The sequence below is a fragment of the Ovis canadensis genome, chromosome 1, assembly GCF_042477335.2.
Source record: "Ovis canadensis isolate MfBH-ARS-UI-01 breed Bighorn chromosome 1, ARS-UI_OviCan_v2, whole genome shotgun sequence".
NCBI classification, from domain to species: domain Eukaryota; kingdom Metazoa; phylum Chordata; class Mammalia; order Artiodactyla; family Bovidae; genus Ovis; species Ovis canadensis.
The window spans coordinates 21,818,550-21,831,503 of NC_091245.1; the positions used below are offsets into that span (position 1 = coordinate 21,818,550).

The window sequence follows — 12,954 nt, forward strand, 5'->3', positions numbered from 1 at the left end:
TGAAGCCAGAATTCATTTTTGCCATGGTATTGCTGTTAGGCAAGTTTTCAAATGTATGTGATAGTAAACATATTTCCAGAAATGTGAAAATATATAATGTGCTAAAATATTTAATTGACTACAACAGTTCTAGATAAGGAACCATACACTGAAGTATAATTCCAACAATAGTAGCCTGCTATTTACCATCACAATCAATGTTCAACAGATACCTCCAACTTACCATGTTAATAGACAAATGCATTTCCCATTTATTGTGAACAAATATAAAACTACACATATACTACCATGCCAATTTTGAAAAAAGAGATACGGGTGATATATTTTAAACCACTAGACTGAAAAATACCCAAATATTCATCCTAGAATCTAGGTTGTCTTATGCATGATTTTTGTATTCTTCATTAGTAAAGGAAAAGGTCATTCACATACACACACTCAGACATCCCTTGTTCAACATGAAATCTATTTTTTCCCCTCCTTGCTCTTTCTCCTGTATCCCTAGCCTGCTTAATAGCTCCACAACCACCTGCCATCCCCATCAGAAGTGTAGGAGCCACCCTGGCCTGCCCCCCTCACCGTCGTGGGTGTGCCTGCTAGCTGCACCAGCTCCCAGCCGTCTACCTGGGCTGCCCCTCTCCCTTGGCCCTCAGAGGCAACTAGCCCAATCCACCCACTAAGGCCAAGGCCTGGCTCACCCTTGGTGTGCAGGAAGTCAAGGGCGGCGGCGACATCCCGCACCACTCGGCTGGCTTCTCGCTCATTGAAGTGCTTCTGCTTCTGGATGTGGGCCAGGATGGAGCCTGAAGAGAAGAGGGGGCAGAGAGGACTGTCTTTTCAGGCTCTAGTAAGAGTAGCACCTTCTCAGAGGCCAAGTTTTCAAAAGTTTCAAGTGGGGACACAGGCTTACTCATCACTGAATGTCCAGCACCAGTGTGGCATCTGGCACAGACCAGGTACCAGCACAAAACTGGACTGAACGGAACTGGACAGCTATCTTCTGCACCTGTTTATGATGAGTGCAGAAGGGCAGATGTGGGGCAGATCTGGCTTCTGAAATCGAAAAGAACTAAAAGTGACTCCACCTGGGGCTGGGGGCCTCTCTAGAGGAACTTTTCCTCCCTTGCATCTGAGCTCAGGTCCAAACAAGAGCACAGTCCTTCAGGTGGAAATGCCACACCTCTACTGGTTGTGTAAAGTCTAGAAAAAGGGAAAAAACTGCTTTCTCTCCTGAAATTTCCCATTTATTATTATTATTGTTATTGCTGTTATTTTGTTGGCAATGGCTAATATTTATTGAGTAGTTGCTCTGTACCAAGCACTATGTGATATTTTAAAAATAGATTATCTTATCCTCACTGCAACTGGACATAATGTACAAAACAGAGTAATCCTCACTAACCTGAAGCCAAGAAAGGTTAAGCAACTTGTTCCAGACCATGTATCAGTAAATGGCGGCGTCATCAGGACTCGAGCCCAGTAAGTCTGGCCCCGGAGCCTGTGCAGAACTCTCCTCAGCAGGACTTGTGGTTTGACTGCTTCGGGGATAGAATCCCTGAGCCAACCAATCATTCTTTTTTACCCACTAAGTCTGGCCTCAGTAGAGCTGTGCTCTGAGTGATATGGCTACAGATGAACCTGGCTGCATCAAGCATCTCAGAACAGGTAATTCACAGTGCTAGTGTCACTGGGTGAAGCAGGGCACACACAGGGATGAGCATATGGCTTGGTTCCATGTGGTCTGTGCTCACCACTGGAAGCCAGAATTTCTGGCCTGAAGGTGCTGTCTCTGTGTCCTACAAATGGCACGTTTACTTATTATCTCTGGCTTTTGATGTGGGAAGAGGATGAAAGACCTTTCACTTGCCAGAGTAAACAATCAAAAGATCCCAATACACTGCGGAACATTCTGAGAAAACTGGCTCTAGGTTAAGTCTTGGGATTGCTCAAGTCTTGTTTCCAAATTTGTTAAAAGGGAAGGTGAAGAGTACATGTCTATAATAGCCCCCAGTACACCCAATTGTTTTAATAATATTAACAGCTGACATTTGTTAAACCTTTAGTGCCCACTGGGCATTGAGCTAAGCATTTCACATGAATTATCGCATTTAATCTTGACAGCGTTCCAAGGAGGTAGGAGCTGTCATTTCCCCTATTTACAGATTACAGAGAGTACCATTTAGAAAGTTTAGATGACTTGCTCAAGGTCACATAGCTAGTAAGAGACGGAGCTCTCTTAACCACCTAGCCCCTCCCCGTGTAGACCTCCACTCTGCTCCAGACATCCTCCTTAACCTTCACCTTGCAAATGTGACCTAGGGATGGGCGAGTGATAGGGAGGGAAGGGGCTTCTCTATGTCAGAAAAGCAACTTAAATATATATTCCAGCGATCATGTGTGTGGGTAAAGGCAGTAGCAGTGGTGGTCGAGAATGGCATCTTTCCATCTGCAGGATGGCACTTCTCAGGCCTCCTTTCTATCCCGGTCTGTGTCCTAAACAATGTGTCCCTCCTCTCCTCTGGTGAGCCTTTTTGGACTTTGCAGTGTATGTAAAGGCTTCTGCCCCATAATTAATTCCATTAAATAGTGAAATGTCAAAACAATGGATTGATAAATTGATGATGAAATATATCTATATATGAGCCCTATTATAACGAGAAGGCATTTATAGAATGTACATACCAATGACATTCTAAGTCCTGCAAAATGCTAATTATCATCCTTCCCTCCGGCCTCCCTTCTCCCAAATCAAGGGCAGTTTTAAGTCCTTCATCCTTTTTATTAGCTTGACTCATTTTAGAAGTCTCTGGGATTCATGATGGATGATCACTACCCTGGGTCTTAATCAGAAGTCCAAACACACGCTCAACAGTAAGTACCTCCTTGCAATTTCTCAAAGACCAAGTAAAACCTTGTGTCGTCTTCAAAGAACTCAATCAGCTCCAAAATGTGCCTTAAATAGGGAAAAATAGGAGGGAAAAAAAAAAGGGAAAATGGTGTTATAGATTGAAGCTCACTTTTAAATAGACAACAAACAAACAAACAAACAAACAAACAGATGCTCTGTAATGAGCAGAAATCAACTTGAAATCAGAATGCTTATTAAAGACCCAGGTTTAAGAAGCAGCCAACGGTGTTAGCAAGATTCAGGTCACCTTATCTTTCCATAATGTTTAGTCTCTGGTGTTTTCACCAAGTCTGTGCTGTCAAACCCCAACCCTAAAACCCACTAGGTAGAGTTATAAAAAAAGTCCCGGTCACATTAAACTGAATAAAATCTGCAGCCGACTGGAAGCAATTGCGGCTAATAACACTGAATAGTAGGTGTGTGTCCTGGAGGCAAGCAGCAAATAATTACTTGCCCTCCCTCTTGCCCATAAATCACGGGGCAGTATTTACATTGCCTGGAGAAAATGGAAACATCTGTCAAATAGACTTGGGGCCTAACGTGGGCACCGCTAGACCCTAACTGCTAAGCGCTACTTAATGAAACGGCCGCGCTCCCCGCCACCGTAGCACTTGTGGCCTTCCCCGGTGAGCACTCTCTGTCTGCCTGAGCATTACTGCGCTCTGCCAACAAGGTCGTCTTGTAACTCAGTAGGGAAGCCACCAGCCTGGATATCAGAGGTGTTGGGGGCTTTTTTCCTTTTAAAGAATGAAATAAACCAAGTAGAGTCTGTAATGCTGAACTCAAAAGCTGCAGGGCTGAAAATAAAAATCTGTCTCTCATAAAAAAATGCTGACCACTTTGGGACAGACATCGGGCTTTTACTAGCAAAAAGGCGTCCGAATAAGATGGCCAAAATGGCCTAATTTGAAAGAAGATTGTAGAGGCAGTGCCTGGAGTTAAATCAACAGCAGCCCCCTTCTTCCAAGCTTAATGACAAAGCCATCAATACTGGCCACTGGCTCCCTGCTGACCCTGCCATGACAGGAGAGAGCGGGAAGTGGAGTCTTAGAGGTGACCCTGATTTAAAGCCACAGTGGGAGAGCCACTCATTCGGAGCTGGTGGTGAGCTGAATAAGACGGGGCTAGAGAACACCTTGGCCCAGTTATCAAGCCAAGAGTGTTAAACAAGGTTTCAGGACCCTTAGTAGTAGCTGAAAGTCAAAGTTGCTCAGTCATGTCCAACTCTTTGCAACCCCATGTTGGGGTTCTCTAGGCCAGAATACTGGAGTGGGTAATTTTTCCCTTCTCCAGGTGATCTTCCCAACCCAGGAACTGAACCCAGGTCTCCTGCATTGCAGGTGGATTCTCTACCAGCTAAACCACAAGGAAAGCCCAAGAATACTGGAGTGGGTAGCCTATCCCTTCTCCAGCGGATCTTCCCGACCCAGGTATTGAACAGGGGTCTCCTGCATTATAGGTGGATTCTTTACCAGCTGGGCTATGAGGGAAGCCCTAGTAGCAGCTGCACACATGTAAATATGCTAGAAAAAGAAAACAGCACAAATAGTCTTCACAGTTATTATCATCCTCATCTATTTACTAAAGCAGGTCCCTATAGATTTCTACTAGGCAACACTCAACCTACTTTCTACAGGTGCTTGCAAGAAATAAAACTTATTTTTTTTCCAAGCAGCCACTGATTCAGATTGCTTGCTCTTCTAATTTGCCTAAATTCCTGGTATGTATAGTACTTCAGCCTACACAGAAGACAAGCTTCTTTGCTGCTGCTGCTTCTCTCTCTCTCTTTCTCTTTTAAAAATTGTAAGATGGAAGGAGTTATATACAGTTGTGGGGGAAGGAGCAAGAGCTAACTGCTGGGGTTGGGAGATGGTGAGAAACAACTTCCTTTTCTGCAGCCAACCATCCCCCCCAGAGAAGCAGCAAGTCACCCAACACTATACTCACTTGTTTCCTTGACACTGATAGAGCGTCTCCACCTCCCGAAATACCCTGCTCCGACTGTGCCCTGCGTGTTTTTCGATGATCTGTATGAAAAAGAAAACCTGTCATATACACCTACCTGGTCAAAACACTCCCAACAGGTGCCCTCTGGCAGAGTGCAAGGCCAAATTCAGCCCAAATCCAGTGTCAAGCACGAGTCTGGAGTAGGCCATGGCGATGCAGGCACTGTGGTTCTGTCAGCAAAGCAACAGACTGGCCCCAGGACCTTCTAGCCCACCTGTTTGACTCTGGCCAAGTACATCGCCATTGAAGCCTGTGAGGGCACTACCCCAGCAGCCAGGGAGACTGAGGCAGCCAGCAAGACAAAGAACCAGCTCTCCCAAGCTCCTATTCTGAAGGCCTCTCTCTCTGCCTTAAGGCTAAGAACTTACAAGCTCTACTGAAGGATCTCCTAGTGCTGGAGGAAGAGCAAGGGGATAAGGGATACAGTGAAGAGGAAATAAAGCTCCAACACCCAGCTCAGACGCCGCTTCTGCAATTCTTCTGAGAACTTACCCTTTGGCAGGCACTGTAGGAAGTCATTTAGGTACATAATCTCAGTTAATCCTTACAACACAATCCCGAAAGAACAGGCAAAGGTAAAGCATTTGGCCCACAGCTCTGCTAAGTGGTAGGGCTGCCATTCAAGCCCATAGCTGCTTCTAAAGCCCTCGCTGTCCAACATCCGCTTATATCCTATGCAACTTTGCTCAGAGAACCTGGAGGTTCTGTCTCTCCAATGATGCTGTGAGCTGTTCCCCCTCCCCACCTATACCTGGAGATGCTTGGCAAGTAGTGACTGAAGGAATGGACCAGCCAACAGATGAGCAGGGGGGTTATGTGGGGACTGGCTTACTTTACACATCTCTGTAGACCCATCCAGAGCCCCAAACCACTGCAGGTAGAGCCTGTGAGCAAGTCTTCTGCAGAGCTGGCACTGTCTGGCAGTCCCATGTGTGGGGTGGGCAGACATCTGGGTCCTTCATCCCAAGACTGACACCAAAGACACTTCAAGTGTCTCCAATATGTAGCAGCACACACATCTACAACCAAGTGTAATTTTCTAAATAAGTCCAAGTTGGTTAGTAGACTGATGGACTCCAGTTCTGAGCTGTCAGAGAGGTGTGGTTCTGGGGCACAGAAGCTATTCAGCTTGTTGGTTCATCAGGCAGATCAAAGTTAGGAAGAAATTCCCAGCAGGCAACTATCCAGCATAGTTGGATGGCACGATTTTCTCTGAGGAGGCAAACAGCTCTTGCTACCAGAGATCGCAGGGGTGTGCAAAACATGGAAACTATGAGAAGTTACAAGGGAGGCTGAGGACCAGGTTATCTTGAAATTCCATTCCAAGAGTAAGACTCTAGGATTCATCAGTTGGATGGCTGTTATGCAAAGCCCTAATAAAATCAAGTATAGTGGAGCCAGGCTGGAGAAGTAGCCCACATCTGGGGCACTTTCAAAGAACAGGAGAGCTGTGAGACATGGGCAGCACTGCTGAAACTGAAGCATTGCCCCGCCTAGGTCTGATATTTGCCCAAAGATGCCAGGGAGCATGGAGGAAGGGCAGCCTTGAAGAAGTAGTTCTGTCATCCACAAATGTATTAAATATTTGACAATCCATTTACATTTACCCACTTAGGCATATTCTGAAAAATTACTTGAAATTTATACTGATCTGTTTAGAACAAGGAATCAAGATAATGCTTTTGCTACCACATGAAGCAACACTCCAGCAAAAAGGGCTGTGGCTTAGCAAAAGTGTTCTCCTTTATAAATCCATCTGGGACTATGACCATGTGGTTAAAAGGAGAAACATGTCTTTCAGAAGCCAGTTTGGCTGGGTTTACCCATTTGAAGCAGCGATGAGAGCTGCTGGCTCAGGCAGATGTCTTGAAAACTTCGGTGTGCACCAGAATCACCTGGATGGTTCAAATTAACGTTGCTGGGGCCTGCCCCCAAGTTTCTGATTCAGCAGGTCTAGGATAGAGTCAGATAATTTGTGTCTCTAACAAGTTCCCAGATCATCAAGTTGCGCTGATGCTGATAATGCAGGGACCATACTTTGAGAACCACTGCTTTAGATCCAACCCTTCTTTCATGTAGCGTCAGCAAACAGAAGAGCAGAGGGGTAAGGTAAGCCACTCCGAGGTCATGTAGCTGGAAAATACTTCTCGTGCCCCAAAGCTGAGCACTTAGTCCTTGTCAACACTCTGTTGTACATCACTTGTACAGCATCTTGTAAACTGTGAAATGTTCCTACCTCTACCAGTTCATTTTTGTTTCCATCTTCATAAGCACTCCATGAGATTGGAAGGGTTGGTATAATTATCTTCCTTCTAGAAATGTGAGAACTGAGACTCAAAGAGGTTCAGTGACTTGTCCCAAGTGAAATAGCAGTAGTTTGTCAAAAAAGAGATTCAGACAGGTCTTCTAATTCCAAATCTGACTGTTTTCTGAAGCTGACTTCATTCACCAGAGGTATTGCCCTAAGCACTTTACACATATTAACTTATTTAAACCTCACAACAATACCATATAAGTTCTATTATTACACTCATTATACAGGTGAAGAAACTGAAGGACAGAAAGGTTAAGTAACTTGTCCAATGTTACACAGCAAGTAAGTAGAGAAATCACCGAATCCAGTGAATACAGCTTTGGAGCTCCCATTCTTATTAAGCCACTATGCTGTGAAATGTAAAATGTATCTGGTTTAGGACAAGCTGGGACTCACTATCTGCAAAGCAAATTCTGGCATCTAGATAAGACACTCACTTTGACAGCATACTCATTGCCATTCTGCAGGCTCACGGCAACTTGAACTTTGGCATTGGCTCCCTCTCCCAGCAGTTCAGAGGTCAGCTTGTACACATCTAGAGGTGAAATAGAGGAGAAGCATAACAAGATGAGTCACCCCTTTGCAGAGAAGGAAAGAAGAGCTGTGTCACTTGGCTTCCCCAGTCTGACAGCGCAGGTGCTCAAGGACCCGGCAGTGCTCATTGATGAGAAAGGCCACTAGTGCTGCCGGCTGCCTTGGGACTCAGGTTCACGACAAGCAGGTCTCATCGCAGGATCTTGTTCCTCATTTTAGAGATGAGGTCAGTGAAGGGGGTTCAATTCAGCACATGCTTCCCAAGCACCTACTGTGTGCCAGACAACTTGTCAAACTCACAATAGGGACAGAGTGAGGAATAAAATATAGTCCCTGGCCTTTGAGAGTCACAGTCTGCTGGGGAAGACAGACAGGTATGTACACAAGTGACCCCAGAATAAACCAGAGAGGGATGAAACACAGTAAGAAAAAAAAGAGCAGGGGAAGGGGAAGGGGAAGGTTAAATCTGCTCAGTGGATCTGGGGGATCCTCACAGAAGGGATGAGATCTGAATGGACATCATTCATTCACTCACTCATTTGTTGAGCACCTACCACATGACCAGTGCTAGGAACTGGTGATACAAAGGGGAATAAAGCACTGCTTTATTTTATACCACACATAGTGGAAGTCACTGGAGATTTCTGAGAAGTTTCCCACAGTTGCCCACAGGAAACAGGAGAGAGAAGTAAGATGCAAACGGATGCCTCGAGGTTTTTAGAGTGCTGAGTCAGAGCGATTCTAACACAGCAATAGCCCTGGGTCAAAAGTATATTTAGGTGATCTCCCAGGCTCACAAAGAGCACAAGCTCTCTGAACCCCTTCCAAAGGAAGCCACAGCTCCATCAAGGCCTCTGCTGAGCTGACCTCTTCCTCCCTTGGCTACTGTTCGTCACCTTTTTCCTCTAAAGGTAGCCTAGCATTAAAACCCGCAGAATACTGTTAACCATGAAATTAGATTTTATCACTTAGTTATGAGAAACTCCATAATTGCACAAGTCATCTGTGAATAACAGGAAATACTCTCTTGTTCACTGAAAGAGAAAGACCTGTTGATTTGGAAACTATTCTAAAACCCATGGGACTTTTGTTCATTCCCCACCTTCACCCCCTCTGCCATACACACATTATTGTTAAACACAAATAGACAAAACCTTACACTAACCACCTTCTTGGTTCCATCACTGTTTGGTCTTACAGCTGTTTGTATTTTAAATGACATGCTTCTCTCACAATGGATACTTGGATAGTAGCCCCTGCACATGTCAGGACAGGTTGGTGGCTGGAAGTCCAATATTCCTGACTTATAAAGGGTTTGTTTTAGGACCACTCTACAAAACAATCAATTCACTAGTTACGTCTGCAGTGCTGGAAAGAGGGACCATACAGGGAAGCTATTTCAAGTCTCACAATGAAAGAAACAAAAGTAGATGCTGGGGGTCACTCTGTCATTCCTTGGTTACTCCTAGGAATAATGACTGAAACTTGCAGGTGTGTCCAATGAGTCACTTCATCCCATCTAGTGCCCAGTGATAGCAGGACCAGCTCTGAGCCTAGTGCCTCACAGTGTTCAAAATGTTTGATGACCTGATCATGTCCCCTGAACACAACATGCACTCTTCAAATGGAGTCAGAGTCATCCAGCACAAATAGCTGTAATCTCTAGGAGCTGAATTCTCTACTGATAGAAGGTTTACGTCTCTTTTTTTCTTTTTTTTTCGGTCTGGCCATGCCACATGGCCTGCAGTATCTTAGTTCCCCAACTAGGGACCAGGCTATAGTAGTGAAAGTGCGGAGTCCTAACCACTGGACTGCCAAGGAACTGCCTAGAAGATTTAAGTTTCATTTGCAGCCACAGCCTTTGATGTTTCATCTTCCTCTGCCATGGTTGTTCCACCTCTCAGCAGCTCCTCCAAGACTAGCGGAGGGAAGGGTTACATCTCAAAAGGGGCTGAAACATACCAGGCGACCTTGCTCCATATGCGACTGTGACAGGCTGCCTTTCTGTTCCCTGATGAAGGGCTCAGACCATTCAGAGGAGGCCTGTGCATCATCTGGGAGCTTTTCCCATCCTGGTGCTCTCTCTGTCACCCCCTTTCTATAAACCGTCTCATCTTCGCCTTTTTAAAAAAATTTTCTCAGCTTAAAAGTGTATTAGCTAGCGCTGCCATATCTAGATACCACCGACTGGGTGGCTTAAACCATAGAAATGCATTTTCGCACAGTTCTGGAGGCCATAAGTCCAAGATTCGAGGTGCTGCCAGATTTGGGGTTTATGAGGCTTACAGACGCCACCTTCTTGCTGTGTCCTCACGTGGCTTTTTCTTTATGCTCATGTCTCTCACTCCTATCTTCCGTGCCTATCACATGGAGAAACATGAAGCTGGCTCTAAGATCTATACTCAGGGCTACCAGGATGCTGGTATACCTGGGGAGTCAACGACCCAGCTCTAAGAGATCAAAGACAGTGACCAACCTTCAAACTTTCCTGGCAAGGAATCAGTGGCCCGGGCCTTCCGCTTCTTCTTCTTCCTCTTGTCGCTTTCTGCAATGGGAACGGGTTCACTGCTACCCATCTCTGGGAGAAGAGAGGAGATGGAAGGGAAATATCACTGGACTGATCAAGCTATAAGTTCACCCAGAAGAAAGAGGAGGGGGGAGACCCAGGAGCTTTACACTCATGGCTTTTAAATATCTATGAGGACTATTGATCTGTTTTGACCCAGAAGGCAAAACTAAAGGCGAACCATTATAGGAGATCATTAACTGTGGAAAGGAATTCAGACAGATGGGCTAGATTAAAAGAGGATAGCAGAAGCCTGCTGAAACCAAGCTCATTAGCACACGGATTGAGATGTGCCCCCAAACTGAGCAGTGAATCCTTAAGCAGAATCCTACCTGTGACATCTTCCAGCCTCAGCACCAGAAAGGTAGGACCCAGCGAGCTAAGCAGAAGGGGAGATGGGTTTGGGAGGGCAGTCCATATAAATGAAATGACATGTTCAGTAACACCCCTGCGGATGTGCAAAGGATTCAAAAGGCCCTCAGTGGAGACTGCTTCTGTGAAGGTACAACAGGGCAGGGGTTTGGTTTGAGGGTGGCCCTAAATTCCTTCATGTCCAAGAGCATGGACTTGAGGGCCTATGAGGCACACTCTCCCTCCTTAGCTCCTTATTTCAGAGGATGCAGGTAGGGTCCACTCAGAAGTCTGCCATTAACAGGTCTATGCCGTGTTGCTGGATTCAGTTATTTTACAAAAACATTATTATCACTCCCTGGAAGGCACCTGGCTCCCCACCTTAAAGGGAGGATCTGTGAGGCAGACATTTAGACACTGGACAGAAAAGGGTACGGCCAGAGAAAATAAAGCAGGAGACTGAGAGGGGGAAAGAGAAAAGGAGGAATAATGAACCAGTGGCCAATCACAGTCCTGTTTCTAAGACACTCTAGTAAGGGCCTTCCCCTGTTAAAGATAAATTACTTATAGAACATGTCATGCCCTTGATCCAGAGTGGAGCCTTAATACCCTTTGCCTGCAGTTAGAAATAATAAGATTTCTCTGAAGTCTCTGGGTCTAAATCCCCACCAGGGTGATTAAACCTTTACATCCTTCTAAAATAGAGGCGCTCGAGTGCTGACGGGGTATACAATGTGAGAGACTTTTAGACCAACCTTCAATAAACACAGGCTTGGGTTGCTGGATTTCTTTCTTTCTTTTTTCTGAGATTTTGAAATGGAAGCTGGCTCTTTGCCCACTGAGGGGAAAGGCCTACTCTTTACTCAGAGGACCCCAGCTGAACACGATCAGAAAATTGGCAAGTCTGCTCAGGAAGACAGATTAGAGCCTAGGCATAGCTACTGTACATTGTTCTCAGAAGCAAGTATGCAACAGCCACTGGGAGAAAGCACACAGAACAATGGCACGTTTCAATAGCACAATCCAGAAAAACCTGGTTAAGCAGCCAAGTGTCTGACAGCTCAATGGAGGTGCATTCTTCCTTCCCTTCCGTTTTTAGGATCTGCTGACAGCAGACTTTCATTTACATTTTAGAGCACAGATGAACACGTGAAGAAAAGGAATCCACAAAGGATCTCTACTACTCTAGCTGACAGCTTTAAGCACAAGATGTATCTGGGGACTGCAACATGCTATGAATTCAAAGAACCAAACTTAAACATTAGCACCCCAAGATCCACCCTCCCTCCAAGGGAGACTAAAAGGAAAAGAGATGCCCAACATAGTGAGAAATTCTACAGAAATAAAACACAGGGTCACTTGTCTTCAAGACCCCAGGAAGGGGGCACTGGCCAAGGGGACAGCAGGCTGAGGAGGGACCACTGTCCCTCTTGCCCTGCCCTTGTGTGCAGTCCAATGGCAAGCCCCCTCCCACCCGGCCCCACATCTATTTTCTCACTAGCACTGTGAGCCAAGTGCAGAGTGGACAGATCTGGGATTCACTTCTCTTTTTCCTTCCCCTGTCCACGCTCTGAAGGAGGGCTGAAGGACAAGCGAAACAGCCCAAAGGCAGCAATGGAGAGGCGCAGCAAGAGAGCTGGCGGCGTTATAGTTCACGGGGGACGCTCAGACATACTTATGACTCTAGCTAGAAAACCCTGTTAGTCGCAATTTATACTTGGTTTTCACCACAGCAGGGCTGAGGGAGCCTCTCGTGGAAGCAGCATACCTCTGAGCACCGCCACACATGCGATATAAGATTTTATGGCTTCGCACACAAAAAGATAGAGTACCTGGTCTATTCTGCATGGATTCCAATGGAAGAGGGTATGCCAGAAGGGACAGATGGTTAAGACTTTCCTTGGAAACAGAACTTGTTGAAGGAGAGTTGTTTTTGAAACTAGGAAGAAAAAAATGTAGGAAGGCAGTGAAGTGAAAAAACATATTTAACTTCCCTGTTTACAGTGGGGGGTGGGTCGGGCAGGAAGTGGGATGGGATGTGTCATCATCTTACCAAAGGGCCGAAAGCTCTTTACCTGGAGCCTGTCCATACACTCTCTTGGGACCTTCGTTTATTATGTGTGTAATCATTTGATAAAGGCTTCCTCAGGGGGCGAGGCTCCACAATCAAGCTGGTCCTTGGCTCACCTCCTTTCCTTGGCCTAAGAACTCCTCTCAGCCATCAAAGCCCAGCTCAAAAGTCTCCTCTCTCTTATAATAACTTAAGGTCTTCAC

At 45.7% G+C, this 12,954-nt stretch overlaps 1 protein-coding gene across 12 annotated transcripts in view; it reads right to left on the bottom strand.

The window, feature by feature from the left end:
- Window positions 1-12,954, bottom strand: part of MKNK1 (MAPK interacting serine/threonine kinase 1) — a 45,679-nt gene that overhangs the window by 13,608 nt on the left and 19,117 nt on the right. For 8 of the 12 annotated variants that reach the window (XM_069590410.1, XM_069590458.1, XM_069590478.1 and 5 more), the window contains exons 3-7: window positions 10,240-10,341; window positions 7,667-7,764; window positions 4,856-4,935; window positions 2,880-2,953; window positions 699-803 (exon numbers count right to left, since the gene is read on the bottom strand). In XM_069590410.1, the coding sequence (XP_069446511.1) occupies window positions 699-803; window positions 2,880-2,953; window positions 4,856-4,935; window positions 7,667-7,764; window positions 10,240-10,339 (457 nt within the window). In that variant the 5' untranslated portion in view covers window positions 10,340-10,341. Of the gene's footprint in view, window positions 1-698; window positions 804-2,879; window positions 2,954-4,855; window positions 4,936-7,666; window positions 7,765-10,239; window positions 10,342-12,512; window positions 12,620-12,954 lie in introns of all 12 variants that reach the window. The other 4 variants (XM_069590469.1, XM_069590447.1, XM_069590391.1 and 1 more) reach the window with 1 other exon arrangement.